Here is a 21716-nt window from a genome sequence, read left to right as displayed (position 1 = left end):
TGAGAGTCTAATTAGATAGGAAGCATGTTGAAGCTTAGTCGCTGTTTTGGAATAATTGTTCTTTTGTTACATTACCTATGTGAGGCATTGCACTTTTTAATTTTTATTGAATTAATTTAGTTTTGACACAGTGGGGTCTGTATATAGTCCATGCTGGCTTCAAATTTCCAAAACCTCTGTCTTAGCACCTAAAATTCTGGGATCCGAGTCTGGGCCTCCACCCTGCTTGAGACCGACCTGTACTTCTTACTGTTACTGTAAAAGCTTTCATTTTGCTCTAATGAAATGAACCAGAAAATGCAAAGTAGAAATGGTTATTTTGTTTTTTCTTTTGTTATTTATGTGTATGGGTGTTTGTCTGCATGTTATGTCCCTTACGTGTGTGCTGTGCCTAAGAAGGCCAGAAGACCCTGTCAGATCACCTGGAGCTGGTGTTGCAGAGGGTTGTGAGCCACCGCGTGGGTGGTGGGAAGAGCAGGGGGTGCCTTTAACTGAGCCCTCTCTCAAGCCCAAGACAGAGTATTTAAAATATAAAACCTGTGCACTCTTTCTTCAAGGAAGTATTTCCTGGAAGCCTGTTGTTTCCAAATTGAAGATTTTTCTGGTAACAGTAGTCCTGAGTTGCTCTGCCCAGTTTATTTTTCTAAACTTTTCCCTGAGTGGTTTCTGAAATCCTTGTATCACAGCTTAGTATAGTTTTCTTAGGCTCTGATCTTCAGACAGAAACAACCAAAAAAAAAAACCTGAGTAGATTATTTTTCATGGGCTATGGCAAGAAGAACTTAAAGTGTTTATTCATTAGTTCTCACATGACTGAACTCAGTTTCCAAAATGTCAAGTTAAGGGTGAAAGAGTGTGTTTGGTGGAGGCCCACCTAGACAGATGAATGCAACTAGAAAAACATGGCATGAAATGCTGAGGAGCTCAAATTGGTCTGAAACTTATATCAGACCTTAAGGACTCTTAATGCAGAAATGTTAAATACTACAAAGCAAGTTTTTATATGACTTGAGCATTACAGCAATGTTCCTCTACAGTGTCTTGTCTTTTTTTTTTTTTTTTCAAATACGCTTTCTGTGTGTGTAGCCCTGGCTGTCCTGGAACTCACTCTGTAGACCAGACTGGCCTCGAACTCACAGAGATCTGTCTGCCTCTGTCTTTCAAGTGCTGGGATTAAAGGCATGTACCAGCACTGCCTTTTTTTCAGCATTATTTTTATTTCCTCTCCTCCTCCTCCTCCTCTTCTCCCCCCCCCCACTCTGTGTTACCTGTGTTCACTCTTTATTCACCAAAAATCCATGGGATAATTACTGTGTATCAGGCATTATGTTACGTTCTACAGAGACAAAAATTAATAAATATACTGAGTTCTTGCTCACAAGCCACTGGAGTAGAAGGAAGGATACATGCTCAAGTAGATAGTTGTACTATGATGTGATTAATGCAGTGTGACAAATATGAGGAATACATAAGATGCCACATATCCTCCCTTCTGCCTGAAAGTAATCATCTGTGAAGGCAAGAGAAGCAACAGTGTCAGGTAGGCAGTTCCGGGGTAAAGGTCACCATTGTCCTTTCCTCCCTCATCTTCCTGACAGCATTTCTTCAGTAGGAAGCATGCACCTCCTACTCTATGTACAGTAGGGCACATCCTGGAGAGTTTCCTACGAGAAAGTAAAGATGATGACTTGGTGGGAAGATAGAGTGGCTAGTGTTAAAGGGAAAAGATGTTGGCATGGAGACCTCTTCCCTCTTGTAGCAGTTACCGGAGAGGCAGCTGCCAAAATGAAGTTGTGACCTCAGACCCAAGGAAGAACTGTAAAAGACATTTTGGTTCACCCTCTCACATTCGGAGGAAGGTCATGTTCCTCCTCTTTCTGAAGAGCTGAGACAGAAGTATAATGGTCGATCTGTGCACAGTCGAAGGGATGATGAAGTTCAAGTTGTGCGAGGACAGTACGAAGGTCAGCAGATGGGCAGAGTGACTCCAGGAGTCCAGGAAGACATATGCCGTCTCCACTGAATAGTGCAGGGAGAAAAGGCTAATGGCACAGTTGTCCGTGTGGGCATTCACCCCAGCAAGGTGGTCACCACCAGGCTAAAGCTGGACAAAGACTGCAAAAAAGTAAAATAAAAATGAAAATCCTGGAACAGAAAGCCAAGTTTAGCCAAGTAGGAAAGGAAAAGGGTAATACAGGGAAGAAAATACTGAGAAGATGCAGGAGTAGAGGAATTTCATACCCAGCTTACTTTAAAGGCTGCTTAAATAAAGAGGGCGAGTGTGTGCTCTTTGCTTGTATTCAGTAGCCAGCTGTTAGCTTGGGTGCGAAGTCGTTGCTTGGCTGTGTTATGCCCTACCTCAGTGCCTGTTGGTGTACTTTTCCTCTTTGCTCAAGTCAAGCACTTTTTGTTTGATAGTCTGTGCTCTGGGCTATTTATCATTTATTGCTAAGTGTTTGTGCTATTTAAAAATTTGCATATTATTGTGTGTTTGGGTGTGCATGTGCCATGGGGAACATGTGGCAGAAGATACTTGTTGAATCAGGGTCCATTGTTCCTGCCTTGCTGTGTTCTAGCTGGCCATTGAGCTTCCAAGTTCCTGGTACAATATTCCACAGGAGTGCTGGGCTGTGTACCACTGCATCTGGCTTTATACATGGTGTACAGGGTTTGAACCCTAGTCAGCAGGATGGTGAGACAACTGTTTATCTGCTGAGCCATCTCTCTGGCTCTTATTTTATTTTATTCTTGAGATGGGGTCATAATATATGTCTTGGTCTCTCTTGGAACTCTCATGTAGCCTAGGCTGGCCTTGAATTTGAGATCCTACGTTAGCTTTCTGAGTTCTGGGTATTCAGGTATATATTTTCATGCCTGACTATAAGTATTTGTCTTTTCATATGCCATCTCCATCCATTCGTAAAGAAATATTTGTGCTCCACAAAGCTGAGTTTTAATTTAGTCTAGAAAAAATGTCTTCTGAGAAGGCAGGTTGATGTGTGAATTTCCTGCATTTTGTTTTTGTTGTTAAAAGACCTTGACAAAAAGTGACTTAGGGCTTTCTATTAGGCAGTTTTACTCCAGCAGAAATTTGTAAGAACCCTCAATGTAAAACTAGAAGCATTCCAGTAATACAAATGGATTTTATACAGTCAAATTTATAATGTTTACTTATTTCAGTCCTTGAACATATATGGCTAATATAATTTTTGTAATTAAAAAAATTGGTTATGGACAAACATAGCTTTTTTTTAATATATTTTTTTCCCTATACCTTATTTTGCTTGCATGGTTCCAGAAATGCTAGTACTTTCAGATTGTTTGAAAGTTTAATTAGTATCTTTGAAGTTTTCTTTAAAATGTGAACTATTTTGAGCATAATGTATAAAACAGCATGAACGCCCATCCCTGCCAGCCAGCCAACTCTGTCAGTTCCTAATACTATGACATGCTTGATCTTTCTAAGAAGAGGACATTAAAGATGCCGTTGAATGTATTCTTAGCAGCTGTCTTTTCCACTCATCTCTCTTCAGTTAAACACTCCAAAACAAAAGTTCTATTTTTTTTAAATTAGTTGTAAATGTGTATATTACCTATAGAAGTACACTTCATACATTTTTGTGTGTTTTCTTTTTCTTTTTCTTTTTGGCTTTTCAAGACAGGGTTTCTTTGTGTAAACTATTTTTTATTTATATAGTTGTTTGTTTGTTTGTTTTGAGACAGGGTCTCACTATGTAGCTCTGGCTGTCCTGGAGCTCACTATGTAGACCAGGCTGGCCTTGAACTTAAGGAGATCCACCTGCCTCTGCCTCCTGAGTGCTGGAAGTAAAGGTGTGCGCCACCATTACCCAGCCTAGTAGTGTACACTCTTAACTTCTGAGCATCTTTCCAGCCCCAAGTAACAAAGACTTTGAATGTAGTTTGACTTACAGTTCCTTTCCTAAAATTATCACAAGTATTAACCAACATTGTCAAACCCTTTTGCTAAAACAAGCATTGTTCTAGAAACCAGAGACATTTGGTATTGCCTATACATTCTTTCCCCTTAGCCTTTCTTTAATTTGTTTTGTTAGTTTTAATTGTTCTAGATTTATTTACGTGTATGGGTGTTTTGCTTGCATGTATGTATATGTACTGCTTGCTTGCCTGGTGCCTGTGAAGATCAGAAGAGCGCATTGGATCCCCTGAAACTGGAGTTATGGATGGTTGGGAACCACCATGTGGGTGCTGGGAACTGAACTTGGTTCCTCTGCAAGAATAACACATGCTCTTAAACACTGAGCCATCTCTCCAGCCCCCGTACTTTGTTGTTTGGAGATAGGATCTTTTTTTTGTTGTTGTTGTTTTTTGTTTTTTTTCGAGACAGGGTTTCTCTGTGTAGCTTTGTGTCTTTCCTGGAACTCACTTTGGAGACCAGGCTGGCCTCGAACTCCCAGAGATCCGCCTGGCTCTGCCTCCTGAGTGCTGGGATTAAAGGCGTGCGCCACCACAACCCGGCAGGATCTTGTTTTGTTGTGCATCCCAGGTTAGCCTGGAACTGGAGTAGCCTTGAATTTGCAACCTTCCTGTCTCTTGCTCCTTCCCAAGTGCTGGGATTACAAGTGTGCGATACCACCCTATTCATTCTTTCTGTTTTAAGATTGAGTTTCACAAGGCCAATGGCATCTTTGGCTCCTCCAGGCATTGTAAATAATTCTCATCTTGTAAACTGCCCTTAACATTTTCTTAATGGGTTTGTAACTGCCAGTGCTTGAAGGACAAGCACCTGTTTCCCTATACCATCCCATGGAAACAGTTCTTTAGTGTGGAGACCTTTCAGCTAGCACTGTTGGCTTCATTTGATTTGCAGTTAAAGGATGTTGAAAATGGGGTGTCTTGTAATGTAGTTCTAGTTGGGACTGGCAGTTGTTGCAGCTCAGAGGCTGTTTACTGGTTGTGACACTTAAGAAGGCGTGGGCCTGGAGTCATGACCTGGTAGATAGTCACGTCCTGTGTTTGATGCACAGCACTGTCAAACAGCATCAAAGGGCTTGAAGGAAGAAGCAATGCTGATAAAGGATTTTGAAGTTCTGCTGCACTGTCTCCTTAATTTAGTGTCAGTTTTTGACATGTCGTCTCACTATGTTTTAGCCTAGGCTAGCTTTGAATTCCAGGGCCCAGTGATCTTTCTTTCTGGATTTTCTTTCTGGGTGCAGGGACTTCAGGTCAGTGCCAAAATGCCCAGCATTCTGGGGAGGGGGAAACAGCAGCATGGTGTGTTTTGAGGCAGGGGCTTACCATATTGCTCAGACTGACCTCAGACTCATTTCCTTCTTGCTTAAACCTCCCGAGTAGCTGAGATTATAGGCGTGTACCACTGTGCCTGGGATATTTTATATGATTTCATTGATTTTGAGACTGGGTCCTGCAATGTAACCTAGGCTGACTTGAGACTCTGAATTCTCCTGGCTTACCCTCCTGGCTTCTGGGATTTCAGATGGGTGCCACTCCAGCTTCCAGTATAATGTTTAAATGAGTTAGTGAATGTATGCTGTGACACATACTATAGTTACAGTACTCAGGAAGTTACCGCAGGAAGACTGTTTAACCCAGGAGTTGAGAGCTAGCCCAGGCCACAGTACAGCAAGATGATGTTTCTGTAGATGAATTTCTAAATGGTCTTATTAAATAAAAAACATGAAGCCAAATATAGGGGTGAAAGCCTTAGAGATCAGGGAAATAGGGAAAGCCACCAGCCAACCTTACCTCACCAACTCTGCAGCTTCCAAATGCGAGTTACTTCCTGTCTACCCAGGCTTATATGCCTTTTCTGTTCTGTTCTCTCATTGGCTCTCTTAGCCCAGCCATATCCTGCCTGCTAAGTGATAGGATTACGGGTATATGCTACCTCTGCCTGACTTCTTTGTTTACTTAAAATGGCTTGCTATTCCTTCTGATCCAGGCAAGCTTTATTTATTAAAGCACAAATAAAATATCACCACATTTCAGCACAAATAAAGTGTCACCACGTGTCCCCTCCAGAAATCATATTGAGAAAGGACACTGTAGCAACAGTGAGGCGGCTCCACTGGTAAAGGTGTTTGCCACCAAGCCTGCCGACCTGAGCTGCATCCCTGAACTCACCTGGTAAAAGGAGAGAGCTAACTCCCTCAAATTGTCTTCTGACAACCACAAACCTACTGTGGCATACATTTGCCCCAACTCCCCAATAAGTATAAATAAATGTGAAAATTTTTAAGTGAGACCTTTCTCATTGCCATTATTTCCTTCAAGCTTGTTTTCTCTTCCAGGCCTTACCTTCTCCCTCTGGCCATAACCCCATCGTGAGAACTCGTGTGCTCTCTTAGTCAGTCAGCTGTATGAAGCACTCACTTAGTAATTTTCATTTGCACATAGAATTTGTAACGACTCAGAAGTTTACTTGATTCTCGTTAAAAGGGATATTTTATTCTATTGTGGAGAAGCTTCTTTTATAGAAAACCTTTATATAGGCGGATGGTGCTGGCGCCTGCCTTTAATCCCAGCACTTGGGACACAGAGGCAGATGGATCTCTGAGTTCAAGGCCAGCCTGGTCTATAAACTGAGTTCTAGGACAGCCAGAGCTATTACACAGAGAAACCCTGTCTCAAAAAACCAAGGGGAGGGGGAAGAAAACCTTCATGTGTCGTGATTAAGTGTAACTCTTATAATCCAGAGTATTAGAAATACTAGTAACATTTGAGGACTTGAAGTGGAAGGGGGGACGACGATGATGATGATGACGATGACGACCCCACTCATGACTATTTGATACATGCATGTGTATGTCCAAGTGTATGCACCATGTTCAGATAGAGGCGTCAGGTGTTCTGCTCTGTTGCTTATTCCCTTGAGATGGTCTGCCCTGGACTGGCTGATGGCCAGCAAGTCCCAGTGATCCTCCTGTCCATCTACCCCCAACACTACAGGTGCACATGTGGCCACATCCTGCATTTTATGTGGGCACTGGGGACCTGAACCAAGGACTTCATCTCTTTTCAGCCCTGACTTTTTTTTAAGTCACTATTTTATTAGCTCTGATATATTGCCTAATAGTGAATAAATATTCATATTTAATATAGGAATTGAAGGTCATTGTGACAGAACACAGGGCATAGTCCTTTGCTCCTAAAGTGGCCAGTTACTTAATTTAAGATCATTAATACCAGTTTCATGTCAGAAATTTGTTATTGCCCACTGGTGTGATTTTATTATTTTAGCTGTTCAAGTAGTGTCTCGTTGTGGTTTTATTTATCCTTGAAGTTAATTTTTTTTCTTTTTTGGTTTTTTTTTTTTTTTGGAGTTTTTTTTTTTTTTTTTTTGAGACAGGGTTTTAACTTTAACCAGGGTGGCCTAAACTCATAGAGATCCATCTGCCTGTATGTCCTAAGTGCTGGGAATAAGGTGTGTGCCACCACTGCCCAAGTAATTAATAATATTTTTGCTTATTTTGTGTATATGTATGTGCTCACACACGTCTGCACCTGTGTTTGGAAGCTAGAGGTTAATGTTAAGTAACCTCAGCTGTCTCTTGACACCTTATTTTTTGAGATGGAATCTCCTCTCACTGTATGTAGAGCACACAGATTAGGCTAAACTGGCTGACTAGCAAGTCCTGGGTGTTCTCCCATCCTACCACCACAGCAGTGGGATTGCAAATGCACACTGATGCACTTGGCTTTTGTGTGGATGCTGGGGACTCATTTACCAACTGAACTGTCTCCCCTTCCTCCTTCATTTGGTTTCTTGAGATAGGGTCTCATGTAGTTCAGGCTGGTCTCAAACCTGCTGTGTAGTTAAGGCTATCCTTAAACTCTTTTTTTTTAATTATTATTAAGAAGTTTTTTTATTCATTTTACATACCAATCACAGATCCCCCTCTTCCCTCCTCCTGCCCCTCCAGCCTTCCCCAAAATCCACCCCCCATTCCCTCCTACAAGAAGGTAAGGCCTCCCATGGGGAGTCAGCAGAGCCTGGTTACCCTTAAACTCTTGTGCCGGATATATAAATGAGCCTGTCCTCACCTAAGAGTATTACAGAGGGCACTTTGGCAGAATTCGCCCAAATGTCAGTGTATTTTCAAGAATATGAGATCTGCCTCTGGATTCCTTTTTATTTTTGTCCCTTTGGTAAGTGATTTAAAGTAATAAAAGGCAAGAAAATGATTTTGATTTCCCTTGCTTTTTCTCCTATCTGCCAAACTCCTTAGTTCCCATGGGAAAAAATGTGGGTGGTCACTGGATGTGGTGGAGGATGCCTTTAATAAGCCAGGACTCAGCTAACAGAGGAAGGTGGATCTCTTGAATTTAAGACTGGCTTCATCTATATAATGAGTTTCGGATCAGCCAGGGTTGTGTAATGAGAACTTGTCTAAAAAGAAAAAGAAAAGAAAAGAAAAGAAAAAAGAAAGGTGGTGACATGTTAAAAAAAATGAAGAAGCAGCCGAGCAATGAAGACCTCTGAGGATTGTGCATTACACTTACGCATGTGCTCATCTGTGCCTGAGCACAAGAACAGAAGCCAGAAGTCAATCTGGTGTCCTCCTCGGTCATTCTCCGCCTGGAGTTTTGAGGCAGAGTTTCCTACTGAATGTGGAACTCATGGGTTAGTCTATGCTGCCTGGACAGCAAGCCTCAGCCCTATTATGTGGATACTAGATATCTGAATTTAGGTCCGTGCCCGTGCGTGTGTGTGTGTGTGTGTGTGCGTGCGTGCGTGCGTGCGTGCGTGCGTGTGTGTGTGTGTGTGTGTGACACTTTACCCACTGATCCATCTCCTGCCCAGTGTCAAGAATACTGTATTTCAATGTGAGGAGTTAGTGGAGTTAATCATGATATTTTACTCAAGTCTGTGTTTGTAGGCTTTGTCCTATACAGCATTTTAAGGATGTTTATATGTAGAAAAATAGAAAATTAACTTGGAAAGAACTTATTTGCCAATTTTGAACTAAAATTGTATGTATACAGAAGTCAGTTTAGTATTAGTGCTTCAGAGTCAGGTGTGGTGGTGCACACATTCAGTCCTAGCATTTGGGAGGCAGAGGCAGGTAGGACTTCCACACAGCAAGTACCTGGACAGCCAGGGTTACATAGAGAGCCTGTCTCGAACAAACCCTGGAGTTTTACCCTTGTAGTACTTATACTAGGCGACACCCCAGACAGAAATGTTTCAACACTTTCCTGCTGTATAACCCATTCCACTTGTTCCTCTGCGTCTCATTTTCTCCATCTCTAAAGTGGAGATGCTTTTGTGCTGAGGAATTAATGATTTAACATATTCAAAATGCTAAGAAGCCATTACTGAATTATTATCATTCGCTGTTCAGTACTTGGCTATAAGTACCCTTTTATTTTTGGATGTGTGCACAGTGCACAGTTTTGTTTTTAAGTTTTTTAAAAAGACATATTTTAATTGTATGGGTGTGTGAGTGCATGCAGCATGTATATTCCAGGTGAGTGTATGCTTACAGAGGCCAGAAGAACCGTCTGAATCCCAGGAGCTGTAGTGTGCCGTTGTGAGTCAACTGACGGGGGTTCTGGGAAACAAACCTGGGTCCTCTGGAAGAGCAGCGAGTGCGTTAGCCACTGTATTTTATCTCTCAGCCCCTAATTTAACTATATAAGAATTGGGTGGTTTAGGGATGGAGATGGAACTCAGATTGGTGGAGTGATTTTTTTTTTCCGGCATGTACAGAGCCTTGGGTTTGATCCTCAATACTGCATAGGTTAAACATAGTGACACCTGCCTGTCAACTCAGCATGTGAGGAGATAGAAGCAGAGAAGTTCAAGGTCATCCTCCGCTACCTTGTAAGAAAAGAAGAGAAAGGATTATATGGTCTGAATACTAATAACCCAAATAATTATAATAACACAAGCACACACTATTTATTCATAAATCACAAAGATACATTTTTCTTATATTTCAAATAATTATAGTGAACTCTTTCCAAAGAAAGGACACATATTTCTAGTGGAAGTCATCAGCCACAGCCTTCTCATCTGCTTCTCAGTTTCTGATTTGTTTCTGCTTTTGAAACATTTGCATTTATTTGCATTTTCTTTTTTCTTAAAAATTATTGATTCTATTTTATTAACACATAAAAAGCTTATGTTTTCCTCTAAGATTGCAGTAGTTGAATGTACCCTTAATTTTATAATCTCCAATGTAACAACATTGGAAGGTGGGACCTTGGGGAAGTGTTTCTCTCATTAAGGCTCCACTGCCTGAAAGAATTAATGCTAGTTTTTATTTAAAAAAAAAAAAAAAAGCCTTGGGGTTGGAGAGATGGTTCACCTATTAAGAAAACTTACTGCTGGCAGCTCACAGCTGCTCTGCTCCAGTTCCAGTTCCAGAGGATCCATTGCCTTCTGCTGACCTCTAAGAGAACACCAGATGTGCAGGTGGTTGCACATACATGTATGGAGGCAAAGTACTTGTACATATAAAAATATATCTTAAGGATAATTTCAGAGGCCTGTGGGCTGGCACTATGGCTCAGTAGGTGAAGGTGCTTGCTTATTGACCTGAGTTTGACCCCTGGAACTGATATAAAAGTGGATGGAGAAAAGCAGTTCCTCAGAGTTGACCTCTGACCTCCATGTATGCACTGTCATTTGGGCACCTACATGTATACATCATGTACACACATAATAAAAAAATAAATTCTGCAAAGGCTGCTGGCTTGTGGGCCTACCAGCCTAGGGTATGCAGCAGAGCAGCAGGAACAAGAGAGACCTATTCAGTAAAGTGGGATTCCAGCATTGACTGAAAGCTGTCACATGGATGCCACCTCCAGTCTCTTGTCTGTCTGCCTCTCTGCCTGACTGCCTCCCTCCCTATCTATATCTCACATATACACAGATAAAGACATTAATATTTTCAAAGACATTAGAAGGTTGTCTGGGAATAGATTTGCTTTCTTGGGTTTCCACCTTCTGCCGTACAAAGAAGCAACAAGATGTTTTCTACAAGCTAGCACCTTTGGCTTGGATTTCCCAGCCTCCAGGAATGTCAGATATAAGTTTCTATTTTTTATAAGTTAATCTAATCTCACTTATTGTGTATAGTAACACAAAAATGGGTAACATTACTTTGATCAGGTCCAAAGATATTGATAAATATTTCTTTTTTTGTTCAGTTTGATGTTTTGAGACAGTCTTACCATGTGTGGGCATTTGAGTAGGAATGGCCTCCATAGACTCACATATTTGAATGCTTAGTTATCAGGAAGTGGCATTATTTGAGAAGGATTAGATGGATTTGGAGGTGTGAGCTTGTTGGTAGAAGGGTGTCCCTGGGCATGGGCTTTGTATTTCAAAAGTCCATGCCAGCAACCCCCCTCCTCTGTCTATGGATCAGGGTGTAGCTCTCAGCTACTGTTCCAGTGCCTGCCTGCCTGCCTGCCTTCATGCTACCCTGCTTCCTGCAGTGGTGATGGTGGACTGACCTTCTGAACTGTAAGGAAGCCCCCAGTTGAGTGCTTTCTCCTATAAGCATTGCCTTGGTCATGGTGTCTCTTCACAGCAATGACCAAGAAGAAGTTGGTACCAGGGACTGGGGTATTGCTGTGATAGGCCTGACCGTGCTGCTTGTTGGCTGAGTGTGGACTTTGGGACTTTGGACTAGAAAAGAGGTTGAATGCTCTGAGTGGGTCAAATACACCATGCTAGCAGGAGCATGGAAGACAGTGGTGCTGAGAGCAATGTAAATTTTGACAGACCTGTGTAAGATGAATTGCTAAATGGTCTTATTAATAAAAAACCCGGAGCCAGATATTGGGGTGAAAACTGAGATCAGAGAGCAGAACAAGGCCAGCCATCTTCTTACCACCAGAAATCCTCAGCCAAAGAGAGAGCTACTTCCTGTATACTCATGCCTATAAATCTTTCTGTCTTCTGACATCTTACTTCCTTCTTCTGCCCAGCTCCATCACTTCCTCTTTCTGCCCAGCTCTATCACTTCCTGTCCATCTGTACAGACCTCCAGACCTCTATGGTTAACTAGTGCTGGGATTAAAGGTGTGTACCACCATGCCTGGCTCTGTTCCCAGTGTGGCCTTGAACTCACAGAGATCTGGATGGATCTCTGCCTCCCAGTGTTAGAATTAAAGGCGTGTGCTACCACTGCCTGGCCTCTTATGTTTAATATAGTGGCTGGCTTTTTCCTCTGATACCCAGGCAAGCTTTATTTATTAGAGCGCGAATAATTATCACCACAGACCAGCCCAGTTTCAGAGGGGAAGAATATAAGGAGATGGCCTACAGACCATTCTTGTGATACTTTGACAAATGTGGCTGCTTTTTGCCCTGTCCAAAAAATCTGACTGAGGCTAAATTGAAGATTTCAAACCAGCCTAGTATTGATTTTTGTCACGTGGTTATTGGTAATCACTCTTATGCAGATCTATAATGAAAAAGAGCCAGCTGGATAAATAGAAATGCAAAATGCAAAATAGAGAAAAGGAGCACCAGGAAGTGTATTGGAACTAAGTCCAGTACTCAAGGAGAAAGCCAGATACTAAATGGAATGAAGGGAGTGGTGACGTCACCCCTTTGCAAAAACCCCTTGTAAGTGGGCATGATCCCACCCAGCTAAGCTTCCATCTTGTGAAAAGGAAGTAAAGAAAAGCTTAACCAATGAAGGAAACCACCAACAGCAGAAAGCTGATGCAGATGTAATTGAAAGAGGGGTCCAAGTTCCAGCCCCAACAAACAGGAGAATTTGTCAGTGACCAAAATCCAATGTAACTCAGGCTGGCTTGGAACTTAGAACAGTCTGATCAATGCTTGCCTCCTCATCAAGAGTGCTGGGATTAAAGGTGTGTACCACCATGCCTGGCTTTGATATGTAGTATTTTAATCATAATAAAATTTATATTGCTTTCTGTAACTGTCTTTTATCTATATATCTTTGTCTTACCGATGTGATTGGAGGTTGTAAAGTATTTTGTGTTTTGGCTGTGGTTTCAGCTTGGTTGGTGAAAGACTTGAGTAGCATGCACAAAGCTATAGGTTCAGTGTCCAGCTCTGCACAAACTGTGTGGTGGTGAACAGCTGTAATCCTACCACCTGGGAAGTGGAGGCAGGAGGATTGAACTTGACGGTCATCCTTGGCTATAGAGCAGGTTTGAGGCCAACCTAGGCTATTTGAGACTCTCTGACTCTCTCTCTCTCTCTCTCTCTCTCTCTCTCTCTCTCTCTCTCTCTCTCTAATTTTAATGCATTAAGAGAACTAACTGTATATACTGTAGATTGTTTCCAATTTTAATAGTTCATACTTAATGAAAGATTTAAAATATGAATACAGGCAGTCCTTACTACCTGGTCTAATACATTTGTATCTAATTATAATGATTTAGTTCAGCAGTAACAGTACCCTAACATTAAGCCTTGTGCTACCCTGGGCATAGAATTTAGGAGAACTTGCCAGGATTTTAAACTGCAGAGCTATTAGCTAATAGAATGTAAGGGTTTTTTTTGTTTTTGTTTGTTTTTGTTTTTAAGACAGTCTCATTTTGTAGCCCTGGCTGGCCTGAACTCACTATGTAGACCAGGCTGTCCTTGAACTCATGCATCTACCTGCCTCTGCCTGTAGTGTTCTAAAATGTTTATGTCAGTTTGTCCCATGGTAAGCTTAAAAGCTAACACCTTTGAGGTTCTGATTACCTGCTTGTTTTAAAAATATTATAACTTCCATGTTGTTTGAATCTTAGATGGTCTTTTAATAAAAAACCCAGAGCCAGATATCAGGGTGAAAGCTGAAAGATCAGAGAAGCAGAGCAGGCCACAGCTAACCTCACCTTGCCAACTCCATGAATCCTCAGACTCTTGAGTCCTCACCCGAAAGGCTCTCAGCTGAACTGCCTTAGTTCCTGTCTCCTCACGCCTTATCTACCTTTCTCGGCCCAGCCATGTCACTTCCTGGGATTAAAGGCATGTGTGTATCCCAGTAGTGGGATTAAAGGTGTGTGCCACCACTGCCTGGCTCTGTTTCCAGTGTGGCCTTGAACTCACAGAGATCCACACAGATCTCTGCCTCCTGTGTGATGGGATTAAGGGTGTGTGTCACCACTGCCTGACCTCTATGTGTAATCTAGTGTCTGGCTCTGTCCTCTGATCCTTATACAAGTTTATTAGTGTTCACATATATCACCACACTCCCATCTATATTTCTTAACCCTGTGTTTGCATTCCTAAATCTGCTTTTTAAGTCTCAGGGGTTTTTGTTGTTGTTGTTTGGGTTTTTTGTTTGTTTGTTTGTTTTCGTGGCAGTTGAAGTCAGGGCCTCACGTGTGTCATGCAAGTGCTCTACTACTGAACTATATTCCTAGCACTTACTGAGCTTTTCAGCTGATATACTTTACTTTTTAGTTAAGAAATTCCATTTTTATAGTTTCTAGCTTCTGCCAAACACTTGCTATCTACTCTTTTATTAACAACCATCTTTGCTCAGTTCTTAGAAATGTATATAATAACTCCTTCTTTGGGTTATGCTGGCATCTTTTATTCACTTCCGTTGTATCTGTGAAGTAATCATAATGGATCTGCTACCTTTTTATATGATGCTAACCATTGTGTTTGTTCTTAGTTCTGTCAGGTAGTTATATCTTCAAAGTCTTGTTAGCTTGATCCTAATTTTGATTTTGAAATTTAAATTCTAAAAGACTCTTTTTTTTTTTTTTTTTTTGGTTTTTCGAGACAGGGTTTCTCTGTGTAGCTTTGTGCCTTTTCCTGGAACTCACTCTGTAGCCCAGGCTGGCCTCGAACTCACAGAGATCCGCCTGGCTCTGCCTCCCGAATGCTGGGATTAAAGGCGTGCGCCACCACCGCCCGGCCTAAAAGACTCTTTTAAGATGTGGCCTTTTGGAGCTTCCAGCTGAATGAATGACCTGTTCTGTTCACTTTTTGTTAATCTGTGTAGGCTACCACAACAAAATGCCATAGTCTGGGTGACTTACACAGCAGAGATTATTTTCTCAGTTCTGGGAACTACAAGTCCAAGATCAAAGGCCAATAGAGTTGGTGTCTGGTGAGAGCTATCCTTGGGTTACAGACATCAGTTTTCTAGTTCTTCAGGGACTCTTCTAAAAGGATGCTAACCTTGGAGCATCAGGGCTCCATCCGTGTGAATTCATTTAACTTGCTTAGTGGCCCCATCTCCAAATCCTGCTCTACTGGATTTAGGGCTTCAACATAACAAATTATGGAGGTGAGACAAGCATTTAGCTTTAAAGGCAGGACAACTCCCAGCACTGTATAAGGTTTACTAGATCTCTACTGAATTTCATGGAGCTTCACCTTCCTGAGGACCTGTGCTCAGAAGTCTTTTCTTTCAGTTCCTTGTTTCTTGAGTTCTCCACTGGACTGTCTTGGTTTAGCATGTCCATGCAGAAAGTTGGGGCCATCATGAGGCTTGCTCCACATTTCTCATCCTTGAAAGTCCTCAGAACTGCACAGCCTATTACTCATTTCCCGAAATGCTTTTCTCATACATTCTATCTTACTTTATAGCTGTTTTTGGTAGAGTATCAATAGATACTGGATCCTTTGTCCTACTTGGAAGCAGAAAACCAGTCACGAGTTCTTATTTGCAAACAGTAGGAGGAGCTTTAGATTGCTTAGTGAAGCTCTTGTTTCATACAATTCATTTCTGTTACTGATATAGCCTGTTGTATTAAAAGTTTTATGGGAGACTTGGATGCTTTTCAAAGCCATGCTGTGAACATAATGGACTGTGTGGAGGAGACTTTGTTCCTTGTGGGTATTGAAGGAGTGATTCTTAGGATATTGTTAGATTCTCTCTGCACTTTCACAGTGTATTTGAGGTTCTCCGTATACAGTAATCAAAGCTTGGTGATGAAGTGTTATGACTTACACCCACCAGATTCTGGTAGTTTAGCGTTTAGTCCCCAGGCAAGCTCTTTGCACTCTCTCCCCTCTATGCATATGGGATAATGTAAGATGCAGCTCTAGCCCTGGGCAGAGTGACATGCTGTAAAAGAAAGCCTTCTTAATTATAATATTTAAAATTTCCCAGGAGTTTAAAATATCCCTAAGTACATAATTTAACTGTTACTTAGTTCACTTGAAAAATGAAGTCCATTTTGGCAGGCCATTATAAAGTCTTCACATTTTATACATTTTTAAAAGAATAATTGTGAGTCCTATATTTATATAGAGTAAACTAGGCTTGATGGAATATTCAAATCAGAATACTTCCATTTTCTATGGGATTCAAATCAAGTAAACTGTATTTTTTTTCTATATTTTTGTGTTACTGGTAGGCTTTTGGGGGGTATCAGAATAGGCTCTGTACCTGTTTGTAGCACATGGCCAAAAATGAAAAAATAATAATGAAAAGTTGTGTTCTAGCAGAACTAGTTAGATGGCCCAAGATTAGGCCTGATAGATTGAGCAGTGGATGTGTGTTTTATGTATAGGGATAGTCAACAATGTTGGTAATGATAATGCTAATTTCTCAGGTAAGTGAGAAAGGACAGATTTGTTTGTTGTTGTGTTTGTTTTTTGAGACAGGGTTTCTCTGTGTAACCCTGGCTATGAACAGGCTGGTCTTGAACTCAGATATCCTCCTGCTTCTGCCTCCCAAGTGCTAGGATTAAAGGTGTGCACCACCATACCTGACCCTGAGAAAGGACAGATTCTTAAATCTTGCTGCTTAACAAATTTTGCGAAAATATTTTTCTCTTTCTGATTTAGACTGTATACTAAACAAGGTTCAGATATACATATGATAAATATACATGTAAGAAAGAAAGAAATAATATACACACACAAAAGAGAATATGGCTGAATATTTAATTTTCAAATACTTCAAACTGTATGGCATATTATAACAAGGAACAGTGATTGGTTCTGTCATGACTTAGACAAGTAAAACTCACAGGCGGAGGAAGAATAAACACAAAGCCATCGTAATATGTGTGATTTAGTCTTCAGACCCTGAGGATAACACTGCATATATGAGAAGTCCTTTGAAGTCCTCTGAGGTCTTGCTTTCTCGACTTTCTCCTCCATGAGTTCACAAAGTTAGTCATTCTTGAGTAAGCAAACAGACCTGGAGCCCCAGATACCCCAGTAATCTGCTTGTTGTCTTTGGTTGCTACCAGATATTGCTCTTGAAGCTCCATTAAGTGCTGTTTACTCAGCAGTAAAACTCAGAGTAATCTAAGCTTTCACTAGGGCCCTGTAGGGCGGTACCTTTAAAGCTCTTTGACTTTATGGCTGCCCTGTAGCCGTGTAACACATTGTAGCCATTGCACCAGCATCATAGGATGTAGAAGAACATCCCGCATACCATTTGTTCATTCATGGAATGGTATTGATATCTACTGCAGGTCTTAAGTACTCTTGGATGTGCTAGAAATAACAATAGTGAACAAAAAAATCCTGCCTTAATAGAGGGAGGAGAGGGAAGAGGAAGGAGAAGAAACAGACAGTAAATAAGGTTTATTCTCTGAAGCAGCTATAGAGTGGCCTATGTATGAAGTCCTACCTGTCTTTTTGAGATAGGATTTCACTATGTATCTCAGACTTACCATGAGCCCCCTGCCTCAGCCTCCAGAATGCTTTTTGGCGCTGCTGGGGCTCAAACCTGGGGGCTTGCACATGGTGGGCAGGTGCTCCACTGCTGAGCTGTGTCAGCAGCCCTTGCTGTGGCTTTTTGAAACAGGAAGCTCACATGGGCCTGGGACCCCTGAGTACTCCAGACTTCCTGCCCGAGAGCTGAGGTCACAGGGCTGCATCACCACACATGTCACAGGGTCGTTTAAAGAAAGTTCCAGCGGTTGGTTAACTAAGGTGAACTGGATTCAGTGTCATTTTTGTTTCCACTTGCAAAGTACAGCTGCCCTCTAAGCTCAGAGTTTTTGTCTTTTAGAAATTATTCCTTGCTGTAAAAAACGTACTGTAGAGTCCCTGCTGTCCTTCTGCTTATTACTGTATCACCTGGGATGAATGTGTGTATTGCTGTTTTTGAATTATTTATTAAAGAAGGCCAGTAAAATCAGTCTTTCTTGTTTTGGCTACTAAGGATGGAGTTGAGGACCTCAAGCATGTTAGACAAGAACTCCACAACTCTGTTCTGCGCTGTCGCCCATAAAATGTTCTAAATTGTGACTTTTTGTATGTTAGTTGCTAGCAGGAAAAGGTTGTGTGCTTCCCTTCATAGTGAAATTCTACTAAAATTTTATACAGGCAGGATGTGGTGGTTCCTGTTATAATCTCAGCACTGGGGAGGCTTTTGTAGGAAGATGATTAGTTTGAAGTCAGACTGGACTTCATAGTGAGGTCGTCTCAGGAAAAAAAATGAGTGTAGTAAAGTGCTGTGACTCAATCATTATATTCTGAAGATGTCCTTAAACAGTTGGGTATTTTAACTTTATTCAGATTACATGCAGGACTTTGAGAATAAAACTTCCGGGTACATACACGTTGTACAGTCAGTAAACAGAGGCACTGCGGCTGTTTGGACTGTTCGACCTCCAGTTTAGTGTTTGTCATTCTTATACATGTTTTGTACTTTCACTGTCTGTATTATATCCCTAAAGAGTATAATAGTGTTTTAGTTTTTGTTCTTGCCATTTGTTTATTTATTTGCTGTTTAAAAATTTAGGTTAAAAAAAAGTAGAATATTCAGCATTTGGGAGACTGAGGCAGGACGGTTGTGATTTTGAGACCTCGTAGGACATTATAGTGAGTTTGAGATCATCCTGGCCTATGTAATGAGAGCCCCATTGGACTACTTTGAAAAACTTTAAAAATCAGAGTTGCCATATGAACCAGGGGTTTTGTTGGCTGTATGCCAGAGAGGAATGAAAACCTATATCCACATAAAAACTCATACATGAATGTTGATAGCAGAAATTCATCATTTCTATTAACCAAAAAAACAAATTCAATGAACTGATGAGAAGATGAATAAAATGGGTATATTCATACAATAGAATGTTACTCAGCTGTATAAGGAAACAAAATACAGATACATGCTGTGACATGGATGAACTTGAAAGCATCATACTAAACAGCAAGCAAGTTACCAAAAATTATATCTTACAAGTTTACTTGTGTGTAAAGACCAATGAGGTAGATATGTAGAGGCAAGAATTTGATATAGGAAGAGAATGGACATGACTAGCAGTGGAATACAGATTTCTTCTGTTTTTTGTTTGTTTGTTCATTTTGTTTCCAAACACTTAATATTGTTTTATTTTATGTGTATGAGTATTTTACCTGCTGTGTCTGTACACTACTTATGTGTCTGGTGCCCATGGAGGCCAGAAAAGGGCAGTGGATTCTCTGGAACTAAAGTTACAAACAGCGGAGAGCTGCCATGTGGGTGCTGGGAGTTGGATCTGGATCTTCTGGAAGAGAATCCAGTACTTTTAACTGCTGAGCCATTTCTCCAGCCCCCGAGTACAGATTTCTTTTGGGAAAATGATATGCTTTAAAATTAGTGGTGATAGCCGGGCGGTGGTTGTGCACACCTTTAATCCCAGCACTCGGGAGGCAGAGCCAGGTGAATCTCTGTGAGTTCCAGGCCAGACTGGTCTACAGAGTGAGATCCAGGACAGGCACCAAAACTACACAGAAAAACCCTGTCTTGAACCCCCCCCCCCCCACCCCCCCCCCCCCCCCCCCCCCCGCAAAAAAAAAATTAGTGGTGAAAGTTATATAAGCATATAATTATACTAATACTGATTGTTAAATTCATGCACTGTGTTAATATTAAGTGCATAAACTGTATTAGAATATGAATTTCATTTCCATAAAGATATTTTAACAACTTGATGCAAATATTATTAGTCCTTTAATTCTTAGCTTCTTTTTGACTCATCATTTTAGGTCCAAACAAAGTATTATGTCAAGAAAATCAGACATTTTTGTACCTTGATTTTGTATGTATTGTTTTCATATTCTCTACTGTGTAAGTTTCCTATATTTAGTATTTATCTCATCAATTTCCCTCTTTGCTATTGAGAATAATACTTAATTGAACAGTTTAATGCATCAAGATGGTTCAGTGAGTAAAGACTTGCATCCAAGCCTGACAACCTGAGTTCAGTCCTTGGAACCCACGTGGTGGGAGATAATGACTCCCACCTCACCCATGAGCAGTGGCATAGTGCTTGTACATGCATGCGTGAGCGCACACATGCACGCATATGCATGCACTCTGATAAATAAATGTAAAATAAAAAGGACGGTGATGCATATTTACTCGTATGATGATTTATTTTAAAAACTGTGTTCCAAATTAGGATTGTTTGGATAATTAATTTTGAAGACATTTTACTGGTATACCTGAGAACATTTAGTTAGTTTTGGTTCATATCATTATAGGATACAGTTTAAAACTGAAGTTAAGTTGGCCCTGGCAGCTCATGTCTATAATCCCAACTCTTGGCAGGGTGAGGCTTTTAAAAATTTTTTTTTTTTTACTTAAAAATTTTTTTGCTTAAGCCGGGCGGTGGTGGCGCACGCCTTTAATCCCAGCACTTGGGAGGCAGAGCCAGGCGGATCTCTGTGAGTTCGAGGCCAGCCTGGGCTACCAAGTGAGTTCCAGGAAAGGCGCAAAGCTACACAGGGAAACCCTGTCTCGAAAAACCAAAAAAAAAAAAAAAAAATTTTTTTTGCTTAGATTTTATTTTATGTATATGAGTGTTTTGCTTGTATGTATGTCTGTGTATCGTGTACATCCTGGGACTGGAGGATGCATCTATAGATGGTTGTGAACATCATGTGGGTGCTGGAGATTGAACCCAGTTCCTATGCAAGAACAGTAAGTGCCCTTAATCACCAACCCATCTCTCCAGACCAGCAGGATGAGGCCTTATGCGGATTCCAGGCCAGCCTGGGTTAAGTGAGAGACCTTGATTTAAAAACAAAAACAAAACAAACGAAACCCAAACCTTAAAAGTACATGTAAATAAAACTGAACTTAGTAGAAGTGTACTCGTTTCTGAAATCCATCTCTATTTTTCTGTCTCTGACTAGAAAAAAAGTAGCTTCTTAGCTGTTGGCCTTCATTGGTACCTTAATGTTTTTTAAAGGTATGTTCTAATTTTTATATATGTTAATATGTCTTACAGAAAAAGCCACAAATGAGTACAACACTACAGAAGACTGGAGTCTGATTATGGACATCTGTGATAGGGTTGGAAGCACTCCCAATGGGTAAGATGCTCATGGGTAAGGACCTTGGTTAGCTTGTGTCTTCACAACGTAAATTTGAAAGGATGCTGACATGCTAGTTTTAATGGAAGTATTTATTTAAATTTGCTGTGTAACTACCTACTTAACTAGCTGTTTGGTTTGGGGAGATAGAAGTAAAGAGATCAGTAGGCTAGGGTTTATCTTGAGAAACAAAGGCAGTGTTTGACTGAAAACCTGATCTATATTTACATAGATAAGTAAAGGCTTTCACAGCAGGGATGAATGCTAACCATGAACCTATTGGCTAGTGGAGGAATTTCCCTGTGAGGTAGACTTTTATGAGAGCCTTTCTAAATACAATATGTAATATAATGAAAAGATTGAACTTGTATAAAAAAGAATGCTTTTGTATAGGACCCAGCTGTGAAGCTGCTCTAGCTTCCTCTAGCAGAGGGTGATTGTGCAACGTCCTCGCATCCTGTCTTCATAGCGTGTTCCCATGTGTCAGTGAGCCTTTTAAGGTGAT

At 40.9% G+C, this 21716-nt stretch overlaps 1 protein-coding gene and 1 pseudogene across 1 annotated transcript in view; both read left to right on the top strand.

Moving 5' to 3' along the window:
* Positions 1-21716, top strand: part of Stam2 (signal transducing adaptor molecule 2) — a 50381-nt gene that overhangs the window by 1538 nt on the left and 27127 nt on the right. Inside the window, exon 2 of the mRNA XM_052723980.1 lies at positions 21127-21211. Coding sequence (XP_052579940.1) covers positions 21127-21211 — 85 coding nt within the window. The remainder of the gene's footprint in view (positions 1-21126; positions 21212-21716) is intronic.
* On the top strand, positions 536-2275 carry LOC128101140 (60S ribosomal protein L26-like; annotated as a pseudogene).

This window comes from Peromyscus californicus, unplaced genomic scaffold (assembly GCF_007827085.1).
Source record: "Peromyscus californicus insignis strain IS unplaced genomic scaffold, ASM782708v3 Scaffold_7__1_contigs__length_154581171, whole genome shotgun sequence".
Classification (NCBI taxonomy): domain Eukaryota; kingdom Metazoa; phylum Chordata; class Mammalia; order Rodentia; family Cricetidae; genus Peromyscus; species Peromyscus californicus.
The sequence above is the reverse complement of the archived record's forward strand: the minus strand, read 5'-3'. Positions and strand labels throughout refer to the sequence as shown.